Source organism: Pseudonaja textilis, chromosome 1 (genome assembly GCF_049901715.1).
Source record: "Pseudonaja textilis isolate UNSWEBS1 chromosome 1, rPseTex1.2, whole genome shotgun sequence".
NCBI lineage: Eukaryota > Metazoa > Chordata > Lepidosauria > Squamata > Elapidae > Pseudonaja > Pseudonaja textilis.
In genome coordinates, this window is record NC_141990.1 from 327,598,876 (window position 1) to 327,617,528 (window position 18,653).

General features: G+C 43.5%; 1 protein-coding gene across 8 annotated transcripts in view; it reads right to left on the reverse strand.

The window, feature by feature from the left end:
- Positions 1-18,653, reverse strand: part of CSNK1G2 (casein kinase 1 gamma 2) — a 108,913-nt gene that overhangs the window by 4,173 nt on the left and 86,087 nt on the right. For 5 of the 8 annotated variants that reach the window (XM_087922748.1, XM_087922746.1, XM_087922747.1 and 2 more), the window contains 5 exons: positions 16,666-16,750; positions 10,918-11,066; positions 9,078-9,161; positions 3,400-3,507; positions 101-207 (listed from right to left, as the gene is read on the reverse strand). In XM_087922748.1, coding sequence (XP_087778874.1) covers positions 101-207; positions 3,400-3,507; positions 9,078-9,161; positions 10,918-11,066; positions 16,666-16,750 — 533 coding nt within the window. The remainder of the gene's footprint in view (positions 1-100; positions 208-3,399; positions 3,508-9,077; positions 9,162-10,917; positions 11,067-16,665; positions 16,751-18,653) is intronic. The other 3 variants (XM_026698969.2, XM_026698970.2, XM_026698971.2) reach the window with 1 other exon arrangement.

Consider the following 18,653-nt stretch of genomic DNA (forward strand, 5'->3'; position numbering starts at 1 on the left):
GCTGACACACTTTCCTCTCCACCATCTTCCATTTTAACAGTGTTTAATCCGAGCCACAGAGGCTCCTAGCAGAACTCAGCCAGGTGAACCAGTTACTCACTTTGTGTCGTCTACCACCTCAACCTCGGCAGGTGCGGTGATGGGGGCGTTTGAGTGGCCGGCAGTGGGGTCATCCGTGTTCAACTCCCCATTGGTAGAACTCATGACCTAAAAGAGAGCAAGCAGGTGAAGAGCCAAGAAGATCGGGCAGGGCTTCAGGTAGAGGTGGCTTAGCGTCTTTGCAGCGTGACAAAGGGGGAAATGAACGGGAGAGACAAAGCAGGACTCAGGCACGCTGGCCTCATGCTACTTAAGGTACCAATCAAAACTTCACTCTGCTTCTTAATCTTCTCTCTGCTCCTGCAAAAAGCAGCCACAGGAAGAAAGCTTGCATCCAGCCAAGCATTCAAAGCAAAGGGGGCTAACTTTCAGGTGCCATGTGAAATTCCATCCAACAGAGACCTGCCTACAAATGAAAATAAATACAGGTAGTCCTCTATTTATGATTGGTCATTTAGCGGCTGTTTGAAGTTATGCCAGACCCCCCCCACAAGCTAATTATGACCCATTCTGAAGTTATGATGGACAGCCTCTCCCCATAGTCATGTGACTGCATTTGGACGCTGGGTTTACGCCCGTTTGTGTAAAACTGATTCATGACAGGGGTCTCCAATCTTGGCAACTTTAAGACTTGTGGACTTCAACTTCCAGAATTCCTCAGCCAGCACAAGTCTTAAAGTTGCCAAGGTTGGAGACCCCTGATTTATAACATTTTTGTTGGACACCAGCGTTTACTTCCAGCTACTGGCCTATAGAGAACAATAAGTGTTAACAATAACAATGATAGGGTTCACTTAATGACCACTGCAAAAAAGGAATGTAAAATCAAGTCAGCCATGTGATGGCCCACTCTACAACCATCATGACTTACAACTGTAATTGCCAGGCTCAATTACAGTCCTAAGTCAAGGACTATCTCCTTGGATCTCCCTGTTTATGTGGGCTAAATGGTTTCCTGCACAATGTCATTTCCTATTCAGGAGATTCAGAAATAATAGTTCTTTCCTGAACAAATTTGCTCCCTTCCTCCCTGGCCCAAACCAAGTTTTCACTTAACAGCTGTACCAATGCAAACTAGTTACATCTACTACTGGGGTTGCAGACCCAGTTTAATGTATGGTTTCAGTTGCTGTCTTATGTGTCAACTGGTAAAACATTCCTATGCCTGTTTTCAAGTTGCCATAAACAAGGGGCTGGGGAATCTGAAGGAGCAGTACAGCAGTTTAAAACCAGAAGTATATTCCACCCTTATCTTTAAAAGATTGTAACTAGGCTACTGGATCTTCTGCCCCCGAAAATCCTTCGTTGGAGAATGTGATTCATGACACCCGGCCCATGAATGTGCTTCATTGAAGAATCTGATTTATGATACACTGGGGGGGGTGGGAAATAGGATCACAGGTGACTGTGAATTACGTATGCCAGAGTTGGTTTCATTTAGGTTAATGCCAGCATGTTGCTCCTAATAAATCTTTTTTTTTTTTTGAAGCTTGGCTCGAGGCTCATAATTTAATTCGGGCAATCGCTGGAACCCTGACATGATGAGGGTTTAGACTCTTGCATTAAGCAACGGTTGGTGCTAGTCATAGATGTGCATCAGATGAGAAAGCAATGCACACAGGAGCTTGGGAAGGGGCATAGATGGAAGAGGCAACCATGGACAAAGACACAGAAAACAAAGAAGCTTCTATCCACAGAGTGGCACTTTATTTGGCCATGAGAGCTAGAAAATCAGCACAGATGTTCACTGTGATGTTAAATTTCCTATCATACAAAGGCTGCCCATTTGAGAATCCCACCATTTAAAATTCATCCATTGTAAAAGATGGTTGCTAATCTTACATCAACTATTTTGATTCTGTCGTCTTTTCATTATTACTATTGTATAATTATTATTATTTTAATGTGTCTAGTCCTCATGGATATAGAACAGCTCTGCAAGTAAGTTTATAAACTGGACAGAGCACCTGAACGTGAAGGAGGATAGCTACACCCAGCATGTTGGCCACTGTTCTTTTCCCTGTTACCCCCAAATTTAAATGTTGGCATTGTTCACCAAAAAGCTTTACCAAAGAGATACAAAAAGCACACAACAGACCTTGCTATGAATCAACTTTAGACATTAAGATGCAAATTAAGATTAAAACTAATATTTAATTCAGTAGCCAGGTGAGATTTCCAGGTTGTAGAAGTCTACCCTCTTAGCATGGGCGTCTGTGAAGATTTCTGGCTCAACAAAACCCAAATGAAACCCAATAGAATGTGATGAACATCTGTAAATCCAGGAATTTGGGTTTCCTTCCTTGTCCTGGTGAGCATTTTTTGCATCTCCAAAAACAGATGAGGCTTACATACCAATGACAGGCAGAGCAGAAGAACACAGAGGAATGCAAACTGTACATATACATGTATACAATGGGGGCCACAGTGGCTCACGTGATAAGACACTGGGCCTGCACACCGCTGAAGTCGGCAGCTCGGTGACTCGATTCCCATGATCGAATAAACCGCAGAGGGACAAGAAAGGAGCCTCCCCCAACTGCCTACCGGCATTCAGGCATCCCGCAGGTAGAGATAACACTGCCCCCAAAAAATCCTTTTACAGAGGCAGCCAGCCACTTCGGTGACCCCTGGCTAACACGTGCCATACGCTAAATAAACTGAATGAACGTGTATACATTTTTTTTTCTAGATATTCTTATGGTTGAACTAGAATCCGCTCTTGCATTGAAATGGTGCACGCACACATACGCAATCACACGGCAAGAACACAGGAACACACCTCAGCTTTAAGCATGGTTTCTATTCTTACCTAAATTCACAAGATTTTGCTAGTAGATTCTCTTTAATTTCTACAAGTGCCTTTTGCAGAAATTTGATCTACCAAGTATGGTTTTAACAGTTTTTTCTTAAGCTTGCAAATATGTTTATCTATTTAAACTTCCAAGTTGTTTAGCTTCTTCTCCCTTCCACCCCTTTCCTTCTCCTCCCTATTTTTTTCATATCATTGAGAATGCCAAGTTCACCTCCTGAGGCCAAACAAACCGGATTTCGTACAAGAATCATTATGAAGAAAGGAATTTTCTTTACTCTTCTTCACACAATTTTTGGGAGCCAAGCAGAATGAGGAGAAAGGAAAACTATCTATTTCAAAGGCAGCAGAACAAACTGCATTTCAGGATTTCTGAAATGGTCCATGTGCCGTCAAAACAGGACTGAAAAGCAAATCGGTGCCACAATGACTGGACATACAGAGGGTCATGGGGGGGAAAAAGCTCAGAAGACTTCCGTGACATGTACCTGAACGGAACCCCCAAGCCTGCTGGCTGCCAAGGGGGCTCCTAGAGTGTCCTCAGCAGGCTGCTGGCCAGCCTGGGGATCCCATAATTCCGTCCCCTCAGGTGACTGCTAATGATGGAGGCAGGAAGCAAAGGGGGAAAATCATAGGAATAATTTTTTTTTTAAAAAAAGGGAGAGGAGTTAGGAAGACAGAAAAGATGGGGGATTTTCAAAGGAAAGGGGAACACAGGTGAAGAAATGGGGGGGGACGGACAACAACATGCAAAAGCAAAAAGAATTTGAAACAGGCTAGAAAGCAGATCAATATAGCATCCTTCAAATGTCATCAGCATTACCAGGTAGAGCAGGGGTCTCCAAACTTGGCAACTTTGAGACTTGTGGACTTCAGCTCCCAGAATTCCTGAGCTAACAGGACTGGAGGAGGAATTCTGGGAGTTGAAGTCCACAAGTCTTAAAGTTGCCAAGTTTGGAGACCTCTGAGGTAGAGAAATGGGCATAGTCCATTTTGGGAGGGCCGACCATGTTCCCTACACCCTTCGGAACCTCTTGAGTTTGCTAGTTAAGTCATGTTTGACTCCTCAAAACTGTGGTTCCTCAATGTATTTGCATAAATATTCAATATCCAGAAACATTACAGGGTCTATTTCCCATCCTTCCTTCCCTCCCTCCCATATCTTTGTTTCACAATGGCTGCCTTTGCACAGCCTAGGTCAACTGCTACCCGGGTTTGGGGGGGAAGAATAGATTTCTTCAGTGGGGCAGCAGTGCACAACCACAGCAAACAAGAAGCCACCCTGCCCCTTTGCTGCTGTATAGTTGAGGAGGCCATTCAGCAACACACAGACACACCCTTTAAAATCCAGGGTGTTCCCATCAGGATTGGAACCCCTGTCACCAGGGAGAGAGGATTAGCCACCACATTTCTTTTCTACCTATGCTTTTCTCCATGAGGCAGGCATAGGGAGGGATACGCAAAATGGAAAACAATCTCAGTGCTTACACAAGACCTGTTGTTAAATCTTCTTATCCCAAATCCTTAGGTTTTTTTAAAAAAATATATTTGTTTCAGGTCTTTGTTCTAAAAGAAGAAACCCCTTCTTTCAGGACAGAACAGCCTGCCTGCTGAGTCAGATCAAGGCTCACCTTTATCTCAGCGTTTTGTTCACCATGAAAGGCAACCGGATGGATCTGCAGCGCCTACAAAAAGGTGGCCGAGACCTGCTACTCTAACACTGCTGTCCTCTACCTGGGATTTGAAGGTATGCAGCCTCCAGGCCAGATGCAACTTGGAGCCTCCAGGTCCAACAGTCCTTGATAGACAATGAATTCACCCAATTCCCTTCTAAGGTCACCAGCCATGGTTTTCAGGCAGGTAGGGTCCAGGAGAAGCGCTTCCTCTGCCACTGAGCCTGCCCTTTGGAACCCCTGGCCTCTCAGAGTGAGGTGGGATTCAATCCTCCAGAACTTCCATCAGAGTTTCAAGTAGGGGTTTCCAACTTTGGCAACTTTAAGACTCGTGGACTTCAACTCCCAGAGTTCCTCAGCCAGTTGCCAAGGTTGGAGACCCCTGGCTCTGGTTGGGGCTTCACATAACGGATCCCACCGCCCCACTTGCTCATCCTACTCCCTCCCCTACTTTTAATTAGGGTAGAACAGTTACATAGTTATTGTATTTTGTTTGTATTGCGTATAGCAGGGGTGTTCAACTCACATCGTCATGGCGGCATCATGTGATGTATCGGGACCCTCCCCCTTTGTTAAACAGGATGTGGACGTGGCCAGCGCATGACACATGCGGCCCGTGAGTTTGACAGCCCTAGTGTATAGGTTTTGTGTAACTTTACTTTTTAAATATTGTATGCTGCCCAGTTACCCTGTGGTAAGATGGGCAGCTAACAAATTTAATAAATAAAAATAAGTAATAAAGTCACCCAAGTTAATAGCCACCACCATGTTTTATGATAATGAATTTATGTTAATGACAATGTAAGGAAGTGCCTCCTTTCCAAACACTTTATTGAGTTGTCCCTGTTCTTAATGTTTTTGAGAATGAGAGAAGTTTCTCTTTCTTTAGGCCAGGAGTATCCAAACTTGGTAACTTTAAGATCTGTGGACTTCAACTCCAAGAATTCCCCAGACAGACATGCTGGCTGGGGAATTCTGACAGTTGAAGTCCAAAAGGCTTAAAGTTTACAAGTTTGGACATCCTTGTTTTAGGCCATGCATGATTTTAGACATCTCAACTCTATCCTTTTTTTTTTTGCTAAATGAAAGGATCCCAAGTATTTTGGCTTTTCTCATAAAAGAAGTGAAGTCCCTCAATCATTTTGGTTGCTACTTGTGCACTTTGTCCCATGCTATTTTATCTCTTATGGTGACCAGAACTCTACACATGATACCAAATGTAGATGAACCATAGATCTACAGGTAGGTCCTTGACTTACAACCACCATTAGCACCAGAATTTCCATGGCTAAGTAAAGCAGTTGTTAAAAGTCATGTTTGATTTTATGACTTGTTTGCATTTTTTTCAGTGCAGTTCTATCTTCAAACAGTCGCTAAACAAATGGTTGTAAGTCAAAGACTATCTGTTACCAAGCTGTGTTTTCCTAATAATAGGTAGCACTGAATTTACCTTTTTCATAGTTACTACACACTGAGTTGACACCTTAATTTAACCCTCCTTTTACAACCCAATATTTTTTTCTTGGTTACTTACAATAGCTCAACCTCCTATCATTACCTTAATGAACTTGTGTTTTTTTTAAAAAAGATTCCCTATGTGCTTATTTTACATTTCCTTAAATTAAACCACTGTTTGACCATCCACCCAATTCAGAATGATCTGTCTGGAATTCAAAATGAAAGTGTTTACCAGACTGAATAGTTTGCTACACCTGCAAACCTGATCAGCACACTGTTTATTCCTACATCACAATCATTTATGAATAAGTTTTAAAAGCTAGTTCCAGCAGACTTTTTTTATACTCCACCTTTAAGGAAAAAGTACCATATGTTCTGTTTTTGGATTACTGTTCCACAATAATTAAAATTTACTAAAGAACCATTGATGATGAGAAAGTTGTTCAAAAGATTTTTGGAAATCCAAATATAAAACAAGGCCGGGGTCATCTCCTCAACTTACCAACAGACACTGTGAAAAACTCAAAATGGCTGGTGAGCCAAGATTTACCCTTGCAGATTCCATGCTGACCCCTACTTTAAGACAAGTGAGCTGCAAATGGCTCCTACTTTGCTTTGAGTCCAACACAAAGTAAGAGTGATTAAAACGTTTAGAGCTGTATATATGGCTTGGCATCCAAGCACCTACAGGAAAGCTTATCCTGATGTACATACAGGTAGTCCTTGTTTAGTGACCCCAATTGGGACCTCCAACTCAGTTATTAAGTGAAGCAGTTGCTAAGCTATGCTTAGAGCAACTATGCTCTAAGAACATCTATGCTTATGATTCTATAGCTGGCTGGGGAATTCTGGGAATTGAAGCCCAGACCTCTTCAAGCTGACAAGGTTGATAAACTCTGTTCTAGCCCCTTAAGGGTTTAAGGGAAGAAATATGGAAGATTTCCATTCCACAGGAAATGGTGGAATGGGAGCCTGGCATCTTTTCAGTGCCTGCCACCCTCTCCAAAACATCTTTCTTTTGAGATACGGAATGGCTCCAACCCTGCATGTTAGAAAAATCTTAATACTTTCTATACTCTGCAGAGCATTTGGTCTTGATGGCATAGGGCTGCCATAATTAGCTAGCTTAAATTGTGAAACATTTTAACTGCGCTCTACAATTCATTTCGATTCCATTCATGGCCAAAAGACCTGCTGTGGTTTTATTATATTTTAATATAACCCCGTGTTTTTCAACCTCAAATCCCTGAACTTTGGGAGCTGAAGTCTATACAACACAATGAAACAGATAATCAAGAAACCCACTCCACACTGAGATGAGAAAGTGGCAGTTTTAGTTCAAAACAGCATGGTTAATTGTGGGTTAAATTATATTCTGCCTATTAGCCATGCTGTGCTAATTCTGAGGCCATGCTGAAACCCAGCCCAGCAAGTCCTCCAAGAAAAAGAGTTGGTGATATAGAGTGGCTGGAAAAAAACAAACAAGCAAGGATTTTCATTATAGAATTCATTATTGCACCTTGGAAGTCATAGAAGTTTTCCAAATGCTGGAACTTGTAATGAACAAACCATTAACACACCACCATTTGCTTGGCCAATGGTGAAGGGATTTTGACATAATCAAGTCTTGCTAATGTTTTCCTAGCACAGGAGCCATCACTCAAAACCAGAAGAATTGAGGGTGGGGGGAACGGGGACTCCACATTTCCAAAATGGAAAATGGCTCAGACACCGTTACTGTGATTTACCAGTCAAGCTAGACAATTAGATCAACAGAATGGCAGCAGAATGGAGGTTCGTACCAAAAAGGTACAGCATCTGCCTTTTATGCAGAAGGCCCTGGGTTCTGCTCTTGGCATCTCCAATTAAAGGTGGCAGGGTAGGAAATTACCCTGCTGGACAGTGAGAGTTAAGGAGAGCCCTGCAAATGTTTTGATGTACAGCCCCCGTGATATCTTTCTGCTGGTCATGCTAGTTAGAACTCATTTGTTTATTATATCCCACCTTTATTATTTTTCATAAAGAACCATTTTGAGAAACAAGAGGGCAAACCAGTGGTGGGATTCCAAATATTTTTACCACCGATTCAGTGGCCGTGGCTTGGTGGGCGCACTTTGCACGTGCGCGTGCACCAAATATGCAGTCTGCGCAGGCACAGAGGCATTTGTGCAGGCTTAGAGGTGTTGTATCTCACCTCCTGCAAGCCTGCACTCTCCCGGTCGCCTCAGCAGCTGCCGCGCAGCACTCTTCTGTGCCGCACAAAGCAGCTGCACTTCAAATTCAGAGGATAAAGGTGAGTATGGGAGCCCGGGTGGGCGGGTAGGTCCAACAGCAGAACAGTGGAGAGAACCGGGTTGGTCTCTGCTGCTCATCACTGCTACTGGCTCAGCCAAACCGGTAGAATACCACCACTGGGTCAAACCTATCAACTTGCTCCTTCTTCCTCCTATTTTCCCCACAACAACCACCCTGTGAGGTGAGTTGGGCTGAGAGACAGTGACTGACCCAGCTGGCTTTCATGACTACAGTTGGATTTGAACTCATCATCTTCCAGTTTCTAACCTGGTTCTTTAACAACCACACCAAACTGGTTACCTCGTGGAAGCTGAAGTGCAAAACCTAAGAAGAGAACTGGATCACTTAACCCAACTATTATCAGTATGAAGAACCATCACTCTGGATCAAGAACAGGTGTTTTCACATCAAGCCATGTTTTAGCCACACTTCCAGGAGACAAAGATATCTCTAGCTCTATCCACCAGGTGGCACCAAGCCTCCATTTCCAGGTTGTGCCTCCCTTGTCAAAGTACCTTATACCAGAGCTTCCCATTCTTTAAGGCAACTTTAAGATGTGTGGACTTCAACTCCCAGCATTCCCCAGCCAACATCTTAAAGTTGCCAAGATCGGGAACCCCGCCTTATACTTTTGCTGCACAAATTAAAGCTGTGATCTGACTCTCATTTAGCTACTCACCTACTCACATTCCAACCCCAGGACAGAGATAAATAGATCAATAAATCAAACACTTAGTTACCTGCTGTTTGATGTACTGCTGTGCTTTCTCCCTGTTTGGAGGCTGGACTTGTACGTCACTCTGGATTGTGCCAATAGGAGTTGGCTGCAAAAAGGAGGAAGAAACAGGCAAAACATTCAAGAGTTTTCAAAAATGATCTCCACCAATTCAGACAACTGGGCTTTAAAATGTGACCTGTGTTAAGGGTCTTCTAGAAGAACAAATGCCTTTCTCTGCCTGGAAAGAGAATCAAATGCCTTGAAATAATCAGGGTTTTTTTGTTTGTTCTGTTTTTCTACCATCAAATGTCCAAAGCAGCTAAAAGAAACAAACATTCCAATACAGGTAGTCCTCAAATTACAGCTATTAATTTAATGACCATTTGAAATTACTACAGCACTGAAAAGAATGACTTGTGAAAATTGTTCACATTTACGACTGTTGCAGCATCCCCAGGGTCACGTGATCAAAATTTGGACACTTGGAAACTGGCATGTATTTATCACAGTTGCACTGTCTTGGGGGTCGGTACGATCACTATTTGTAACCTTCTCAGCCGGCTTCTGACAATCAATGGGGGAAGCCAGATAATGTTTGAAGACTGAACAATTCACTTAATAGCTGGAGTGATTCACTTATGAACCATGGCAAGAATGGTTGTAAAATGGGGCTAACTCACTTAACAAATGTCTTGCTTAGCAACAGAAATTTTGGGATCCATTGCGGTTGTAAGACAAGGACTACTTGTTAATACAGAATAGCAGACCCAATATTTGCTTGTTTCCTCTGAGAGTGGACAGTGTACAGGTGGTCCTTGACTTACAACTAGTTGCTTAGCGACCATTCAAAGTTACCACAGACCTGACTTGGGGCTACTTACAATCTGGATTTGAAATTTCTGCAGTTGATCTGTCCAGCAGTCACCTGACTGAACTTCGAACGCCCGGCAACACAGCTGCCATCCATGGCCATCTGCAGCATCCCAAAGTCACATGACTGCATTTTGCAATAGTTTTGCCCAAATCCAGCATTTACTTTGTTTTCAGCAAAACGCACCCACGGCAAACCACGTAATGACCATGGCACTAATTCAACAAGTACCCAGAGTCTCTTGACACTGAGATGAGCTGCGTATAAATTTAATGAAACAAAATAAAATGTAAAACTTAATGACTGCCACATGTCCGACCCATTTTACAACTGTCCCAACTTATGACCATGATGGACAGGCTCCGTTATGGTCATAAATTGAGAACAATCTGCATGGCTACTCATAACTGAGACATTGCAAGAGAAATGTAAGAAACATTTTCGTACATTTTTCAGGAAAAGAGCAACTTTGACCATTAAGAAGCTATACTTACTTTCCAGATTATATGGTTCTTAATGAGGGTTGTAACAATCCACGTAATATTTGCCACCTTTCTTGACAATATTTGCATGATGGAATTTTTTTTATGCTTATAAATGTCACAGAATTCCCCAACCTTTCTGGCTTTGTGGACTGGGGGGGGGGGCGGCATCGTTCCGCATGAGTGGAGGGAAAGAGCACACACTCCATTTGTGTGAGCTGCGGACACACACACACACACACCACTCGTGCAACTGGAGCACACCCAAATTTGCCACTGCTTGCACAAGTGGGGATGTGTGCACATGTGCTCAACTAGCACTTTCAAGTCCGGTTCCCAATGGCTCAACCCACAGTGGTGGCCCATGGCCCAGAGGTTGGGGACCCCGTCATAGCATCTCTGTTCACTTTCTCCACTGAACAAAAAGGCTATGTATGTATGTTGGTATGTGTATTGTGTTATACTAGTTTTATCTTTCTCTACCCAGAGACCTCCTGGCTGTTACTTACTAAAGGTTTCCCAGCCCAGTCATATTCATAATCAAAGACGTAGCCATTCCGGTCAAACAGGTCAGTGAAAAGTTTCCGTAGATAGTCATAATCTGGCTTTTCAAAGAAGTCCAGACGTCGCACGTAGCGGAGATATGTGGCCATCTCCTCTGCAAAAGAAAAAGGCACATCTGCTGTTTAAAACTCAAAAGGAGGAGGAAACAATGCAGGTGTGAAGCTCCACAAAATAAAGATGGCGGCAGTTATGGAGAGAGATAGGATCTAAAATTATGTTTCTTCATTGTGGAAATCAGCGCAAATGATGCTGCCGAGAATGGTTTGGATTCTACCAAAATGGTCTACCACATATGGTCCTCCACTTATGACCACAATTAAGCTCCAGCTTTGTCGATAAGCAAGATTGTTAAGTTTTGCTCCATTTTACGACCTTTCTTGCCACAGTTCTTAAGTAAAGCCCCGCAGTTGTTAAAGTTAGTAGCATGGTTGTTAAGGGAACCTGGTTTCCTGATTGATGTTGCTCACTGGAAGGTCACAAGAGGTGATCGTATGACCCTGAGTCGGTGCAACCGTCGGTTGCCGAGCGTCAAAATTTTGATCATCTGACCGTAGGTATATATTGCCAACAGTTGTAAGTGTGAAAAACGGTCATAAAACACTTTTTTCACTGCCATTGTAACTTCACCCATTAAACAAATAGTTGTAACTCAAGGACTACCTGTATACTATCCTTTCCCCAGAAAAGACGGGATGCCTCTTACAAAACAGGGAAGGAGATTGGGGCAAGGAGCTTTACCAATTTCACCTGGAGGGCATTCAACTAGAACAAAAGAGGGAGGAGGCCCCAAAACTGAGAAATATGCAATCATGAACTGGGGCCCAAGAAAGCTGGAAGACCATGAAGATGATGGGGATGGGGACTCAGTTTTGTGGTCCTTTGCAATAGAGATGCCAGTGGGTGGTACCCAAACTTCAGGTGCTCCTATTGTACTTGTACAGTATTCGGGAGAGACAATATGGAGAAGCAGAGATGTGGACTTAGGAAGTCAAGCACAATGGTGCTGTCATGCCCGTCGGAGTCTGAATCTGAGGCGGAAGACGAACAGCTGACAGGGAGTGGGGAGTGTGGCTCCATTGGCTGTGGAGGAAACTGGGGAAGGGCAAAGTCCGGCTGGGCAGAGCAGGGGAGAAGTAGAACAAGGGAGAGGGAGTTCAGAGAAAGACCCAGACCTACCCCCTCTTCATCCTAGGGCATGCAGGGAGGAACAGAGAAGAGAGCAACGTGGATTGTGTGGCTTATGGGAGAGGAAAGGGCCCTGATTCCCTTCATTAGCCACACCTGGGAATGAGAGTTTAGAAGGGATGCAAGCTGAGTGCAGCATCTGCTGGGAGCAAATGTGAGTTTATCTTGTGTTGACTTTGGTTATCTGTGTTTCTGGCATCTTCCCAACCGTGTTGAGAATAGCCGTGCCTTCACGTCTGGAATTCTTGCTCCTGCCCTGCCAGACTAATTACCTCATTTTGCCTTGATTGGACTTATAATTACAGTTTTTGTTGACCATGTTTTGGACTTGATTCTCTGCAGCCAAAGGCTGTTCCTGGGAGAGTTTTTCTCCAGCCAAAAGGTAACCAGGACATTGGGGGCAAAGTTGGAGCTAATAAAGGGACTCTGACTGATTATCTGACAGTGTTGTCTTTGTGCCACGCCCCAGGTCATCATAGGTGCATGTATTACTGAAACTTGGTGGGATGAAAGCCACCATTTATTCAAAAGGAGCAGACCCAAGCAAAAAAAAAAAAAGGGTGAGAGTGTTATACAGGAATCAGAGAATGGAAATCCTGTTAAAAAGTATCTCGATTAGAATACTGTAAAAGGAGCAAGATATAAAGTCTTGGAATCACTGCAATAATTTATTATAGACCGTTTGGACACACAGAAAGATACGGATGAGATCTTTCTGCATCAATATTTTTCAAAAAAACATGCAATTGTGATCATTCTTCTGGGAATCTAACTTTGCCAAGAATCAAGAGGTCTCAAAGTCCTGCCCTCTCTTATCGCCAGAAAAAACAAGGCAGACTTAATTCTCATCTAATCCTGGATCTAATCCTCATCAACAAAAAGGAATTAGTTGAAGAATTTAAAGTGATTGCTACCTTGGGGAAGGGATTGTGTTATCCTTGATTTTTTAATATCTGCAGGAGGAACTGAGCAGAGTCAAACCTGTCAGGCTTCAGAAGAACTGAACTGATAACTTCAAGGAAAAGTGGGTCAGATCCAAAGACTATAAATCCTGAAGGAAGAAAGTGTCCAAGAAGAACAAAAGACAAGGAAAAAAAAATCGATTAAACGAAATGATTTGATGGTGTTGACACTGAGTGAAAAGATTTTACCCAGGAGGGTATGTCTCCAACTTGGTCTTCCAGATCTTCCAACAGTGCATCCATCACTGCTATAATTGAGACATCCATCTTGTTGCTGCCCATCCTCTTCCCTTTCTTCCCAACTATCTCCAGGGAATTAGGCCTTTGTATAATGTGTCCAAAATGATAATTTGAGACTGATCATTTGTGCGATTGAGAACTCTAGGTTGATGATCCATCTGTTTGTTTTCTTGGCTATGAAATGAGATGCTGAATGTGTTATCACATACATACAAAGAAAGACAAGAGGAATGGACAAGATGCAGAGTTCTCTAAAATGCTGAAGAAGAAAAAAAAAGGACATAAGAAATAAAAAGTGAAAACAATTAAAACAGTACAAGGAGAAGCTAAAAATGAGCTGAGTGTTGCAAGATACAAAAAACACCCCAAATGTCTTGGAATGTGTTATTAAAAAATGGAGGCCCCAAAAGAGTAAAAGTCGGTTGTGAGGAAAAAGTGACGAAGTGATGTTGTGCTTTGGTGAGAAGGCAGGATTTCACAAATGAAGGCAAATACATGTATCCCGAGATAATATTGCAGGATCAAACTTGGGTCGGTCACCAGGACCAGAGTTTTAATGTTTCAGGCTTTCAGACTTGTGCTGGAGTCATCCTCAGGGAACTTCTCTCTCATCACAATGTGTGCTTTGGCCTGTTCTGTGTGTAGTATTTATGTGGTTCTTGATTGTGTATGGCTTTTTTTTTAAGGCAGAATTTCTTACCTCCTATTTTGCTATTGTCTTTCTCCAGAAGATAAATGGATCCCTAGCTAACCATGGCTCTCATTGGGAGAGAAATAAGGAACTGTAGCTTAGGGCAGGCAAAGAAGGGACAAGAATTCAAATCTAGTGGACATGATCACAGAATTCCCAGAAGATTTGATGAGGCCTCATAAGATTGGAGGAGAGGCAAAATCATCTCCATCTTTAAAAAAGGGAAAGGAAGAAATTACAGAACTGGCAGCTTGGTATCTATTGTGGGAAAGAGCTTCGAATAAATTGTCAAACAGTACACTGGGAGCACCTGCATAGTCATGCTACAGTTTAACAGGAACCAACCTAGACTTTTTCACAAACAAATCTGTCACGTTACCTTATGGACTTTGTTCACAGAATTCTTAGTTTAATAGATGAAGGGAATTGCCACAGACATAGTGAACATCAGCAAAGACTCTGACAGAATGTTTCAGAATATTTTTCTTCACACATAATTTTGTGAAATATGAGCTAGAAAGTACCACTGTTTAGATGGGCTCACAGTTGAGGGAAACACTGAGTGGCATTTCTTAGGCCTCTCTGTCTTGGTCCAATGCCATTCACCATTTTTATCAATGGAATTGGGGGGTGGGCACTTATAAAGTTTGCAGAATATACAAAAGTGGAAGATTCAATATAACCTAGACCAGTGTTCTCCAATTGCCAAGGTTGGAGAACTCTGACCTAAACAGGCCCAATCAGTGGCTCAAAATGAATAAACAGAATTTAACAAGAGGAAATCTAAAGTTCTGCATGTGGGTAGGAAAAATGGTTATGTTACGCGAACTGCACTGGCTGCCATTGTGCTTCAAAATATTAGTTACTACCTTTAAAGCCCTTTATAGCTTGAGTCTAGGGCAGGGGTCGGCAACCTTAAACACTCAAAGAGCTACAAAGGTCCTAACCAGAAGCCCCCCCTTTCAATTCTGGAGCCGACCAGACTCTGTGGCAGTTCCTGCAACCATATAGTCTCCTCCTAGCACTGCGTCCTTTTTCCTCTACCTGTCCTAACCAAAAGCCCTATCAATTGTGGAGCCGACTAGCAACAGGGAGCAGCAGCAGACAGATGAAAGAGGCACGTGCGGCTCCAGAGCCACAGGTTGCTGACTCCTGGTCTAGGGTATCAGCAGAACTGTCTTTCCCCAGTGGGATCGGCCCACCCCATTCATGCTGGCAGAAGGAGCCTACTGTGAATCCTATCAGCTAAGGAATTTCAGCAGGTGGGATCCAGAAGAAGAGCCTTTTCTGCCATGAATCCTGGCCTCTGGAACATTTTGCCCCCCCCTCCCCTTTAGCTTTCAGGAAAGATCTTACAATCTGCCATAGGGCCCTGAAGGAGAAGCTGCTGGTTAGTGGTGGTTGGTATACTAACAGAGAAGGTACCCCCACCTCTCCCCTCCAAACCCTTGTTTTAATTTTTGAATTTTAATCTGTTTCTATATTTATAATTGCAGTTCTATTTTGTCTTATCTTGATGTAAGCCACTCAGGGGACACAGTGGCTCAGTGGCTAAGACGCTGAGCTTGTCCATCAGGTGGTCAGCAGTTCAGCGGTTGCAATCCCTAGCATCGCGTAACGGAGTGAGCTCCCGTTACTTGTCCCAGCTTCTGCCAATCTAGCGGTTCAAAAGCACGTAAAAAATGCAAGTAGAAAAATAGGGATCACTTTGGTGGGAAAGTAACAGAGTTCCGTGCACCTTTGGCATTTCATCATGTCGGCCATATGATCATGGAGACAGCGCTGGCTCTTCGGCTTTGTAACGGAGATGAGCACCACCCTCTAGAGCCGGAAATGACTAGCACGTATGTGCGAGGGGAACCTTTTCCTTTAAGCCACTCAAGAGTCGCCTGAATCATGGGCAGCAATTAAAATTGATAATAAAATAAGAAATGTAAGGCCTAAGTACAAGATGGGAGGACATCTGATTTAGCCATAGCGCACGTACAAGGAATCCAGGTGGCCTTATCAAGCACAGTTAAACATAGGCCAGCAGCGTGATGCAGCTGTTAAAAAGGCAAAGTCTACCTTAGGGAACACCTGGTTGCATTGGAAGTTTCTAATCATCCATCAAGCCTAATGTTTCCATTGCTTAGGTAGTCAAAATAGCACCATCCACACCCAAACCAGGACAAACCACCAAGTGCTTAGTAATGCAAAACATTTTAGAAATGCAACGAAAGAGCCCAGACAGGACTGTGTATGTTTAGCAGCATAAAAAAGGTCTGCTGACCGTTATTTATGCATGGACGAGAAAAAACCAAGCGGAGCGGAAAGGAACAAAGTTGGTTTCCCCCAGCTTAATTCCTTGAATTTGCAGCCAGGACAATGAAAAGTGGCACAGAATATTTTAGAAGAAGATGTAATCCAAGAGATGGGCGGCATATACATTTAATAAATAAAAACAAATAATCAGGCAGATTGGTGAGCAAAGACACTCTGCAGCGCAGCCCTAAAGAGTGCAAACCGAGCTTAACCTTTGATATGAACTGCCTCCTTCTTTTTTCAATGATCTAAATCTCTCTCCCTGGCAATAAAACCAGGTACTGTCTCTATGCGTTGCTGGTGATCCTTACCGGGGAAGTTTTCACATAGCACTTCAACAGGTGTGGCTCTCTTGGTATCGCCAATCTTCTGGTACCGCTCTTTCAGGGTGTCCGCCTAAGAAGAGAAAGCCAGGGTGGGAAGAAGGAGGCAAGAGGTGTCAAGTCAGGCCGTAGAAGCTGGGTGTTTCATAGGGAAAGGGTGCCAAGAAAAACGCAACTGCTCCGCGAGACATTGGATAAATTGCGAGGATTGCACAAAACAAGCCCCAGGTATTTATTTGCCAAGGTGGACTAATAACAACAAAAAAATATCACTGCAATTACGTGCTTTTACTGAGGTGTGTACAGAACGGGGAAAAAAAACATTGTACTGTAATTACAAAATCCCATCCCATCTAGTTAATTCTCAATTTAGAAACCAAACCAGTAAACAGATATTAATAGCCAAGACAAACAAAAAGACAGCATCCAAACATGGTTTTTAAATACCTTGCAGTGAAGCGCCTATAAATTCATCATTCAAACAAGGCAGGGCTAAACCTAGGAACGGTCAACTAAGGATAGAAGGCTGGGTTGACAAAGCACTAACTCGTTTGCCAGATAAAAAGGTCTTTAAGGACCCTTTTAAAGGCTGCTAAGGACCCTTTTAAAGGCTGTTCCCCAAGGAGAAGGGAAGGAATTCCAGAGCCACAGGGCTGATTCTCCGAAAACCAGGTAACTGGAGACTGCAACCCTGAACCATAGCACAAGAACCCATCAGAGAAGCGTAATGAATAAATAGGACTGTAGAGAGAAATAAGGCCAAAGATTGAGATATTTGTGAACAAAGCTCTCTAAACAATAGCTTGGGGTGGGGTCTGTCCTGTCTAAAGAAAAGCTATGTGATGTAACAAGATGTTAATTTTTTCATTTTATTTTAGGAAATTTATACTGCTGCCTATTTGCACATGGCAACTGAAGGCAGTTTACAGGAATATAAAAACCTCATGTATAAAACAATAAAATTAATAAAAGAGAACAATCACATAATAAATTAATAAAATAATATAATAAACACCCCGCCCTGGCGACAACATACCACACAAGCCAATTTAATGGGCTCCATCCCACTCTGGGGTCCCCAGGCTCGCTGGCAGAACCAGACCTTTAGCGCCTTCTGGAAGAGTGTTAGAGTGGGGGCCATTCTAGTCTCTGGGGCAGGGGTGGGATTCTACTGGTTCTATCCGGCTCTACAGAACCGGTAGCTCTGAAGAGCAGCAGACACAGAACCGGTTCTGTGTCTGCTGCTGTTTTGGCTCACCTGCCCACCTGGGCTCTTACCTGTCCTTTATTTCCTGCTTTTTCAACTGCAGCTGCTTTGCGTGGCATAGCTGAGGTTGAAAAAGCAGGGAAAAAGGGCTTTTCCAACCGCTGCACACCCGCACGCAGTGCTTCTCAGCTGTCCGGGCAGCTCAGCAGGTCAAAAATTGCACGCGTGCGACACAGGACCGGTAGTTATACCGGTCAGATCCCATCCCTGCTCTGGAGGAATGATGTTCCAGAGAGAGGGAGCCACCATGGAGAAGGTCCTTCTTCTGGGTCCCACCAGGTGTATCTCCCTAGGGGATGGGACCCACAACATCCCTTGCCTCTCCACTCTGGTGAGTAGGGTAGATGTGACCAGCAAGAGACAGTCCCTTCAGATAACCTGGTCTCAAGCCGTGAAGAGCTTTAAAGGTGACAACCAGCACCCTGAATTGCACTTGGAAGCAAATCGGCAACCAATGCAGCTCCCACAGAGAGGTGATACATGCGCATACTGAGGTCGGCACAAAACCATGTGGACCACTGCATTCTGCACCAACTGGAGTTTCTGGATGCTCTTCAAGGGCAGCCCCATGTAGAGCGCATTGCAATAGTCAAGACAGGAAGTGACCAGGGCATGAGTGATCGTGAGTAGGGATATGAGAGGAGTATAGAAGGACCAGCACAGGGAACAGAGAGAAGAATTGGAAACATCTTCCTGACAATTGTAATTC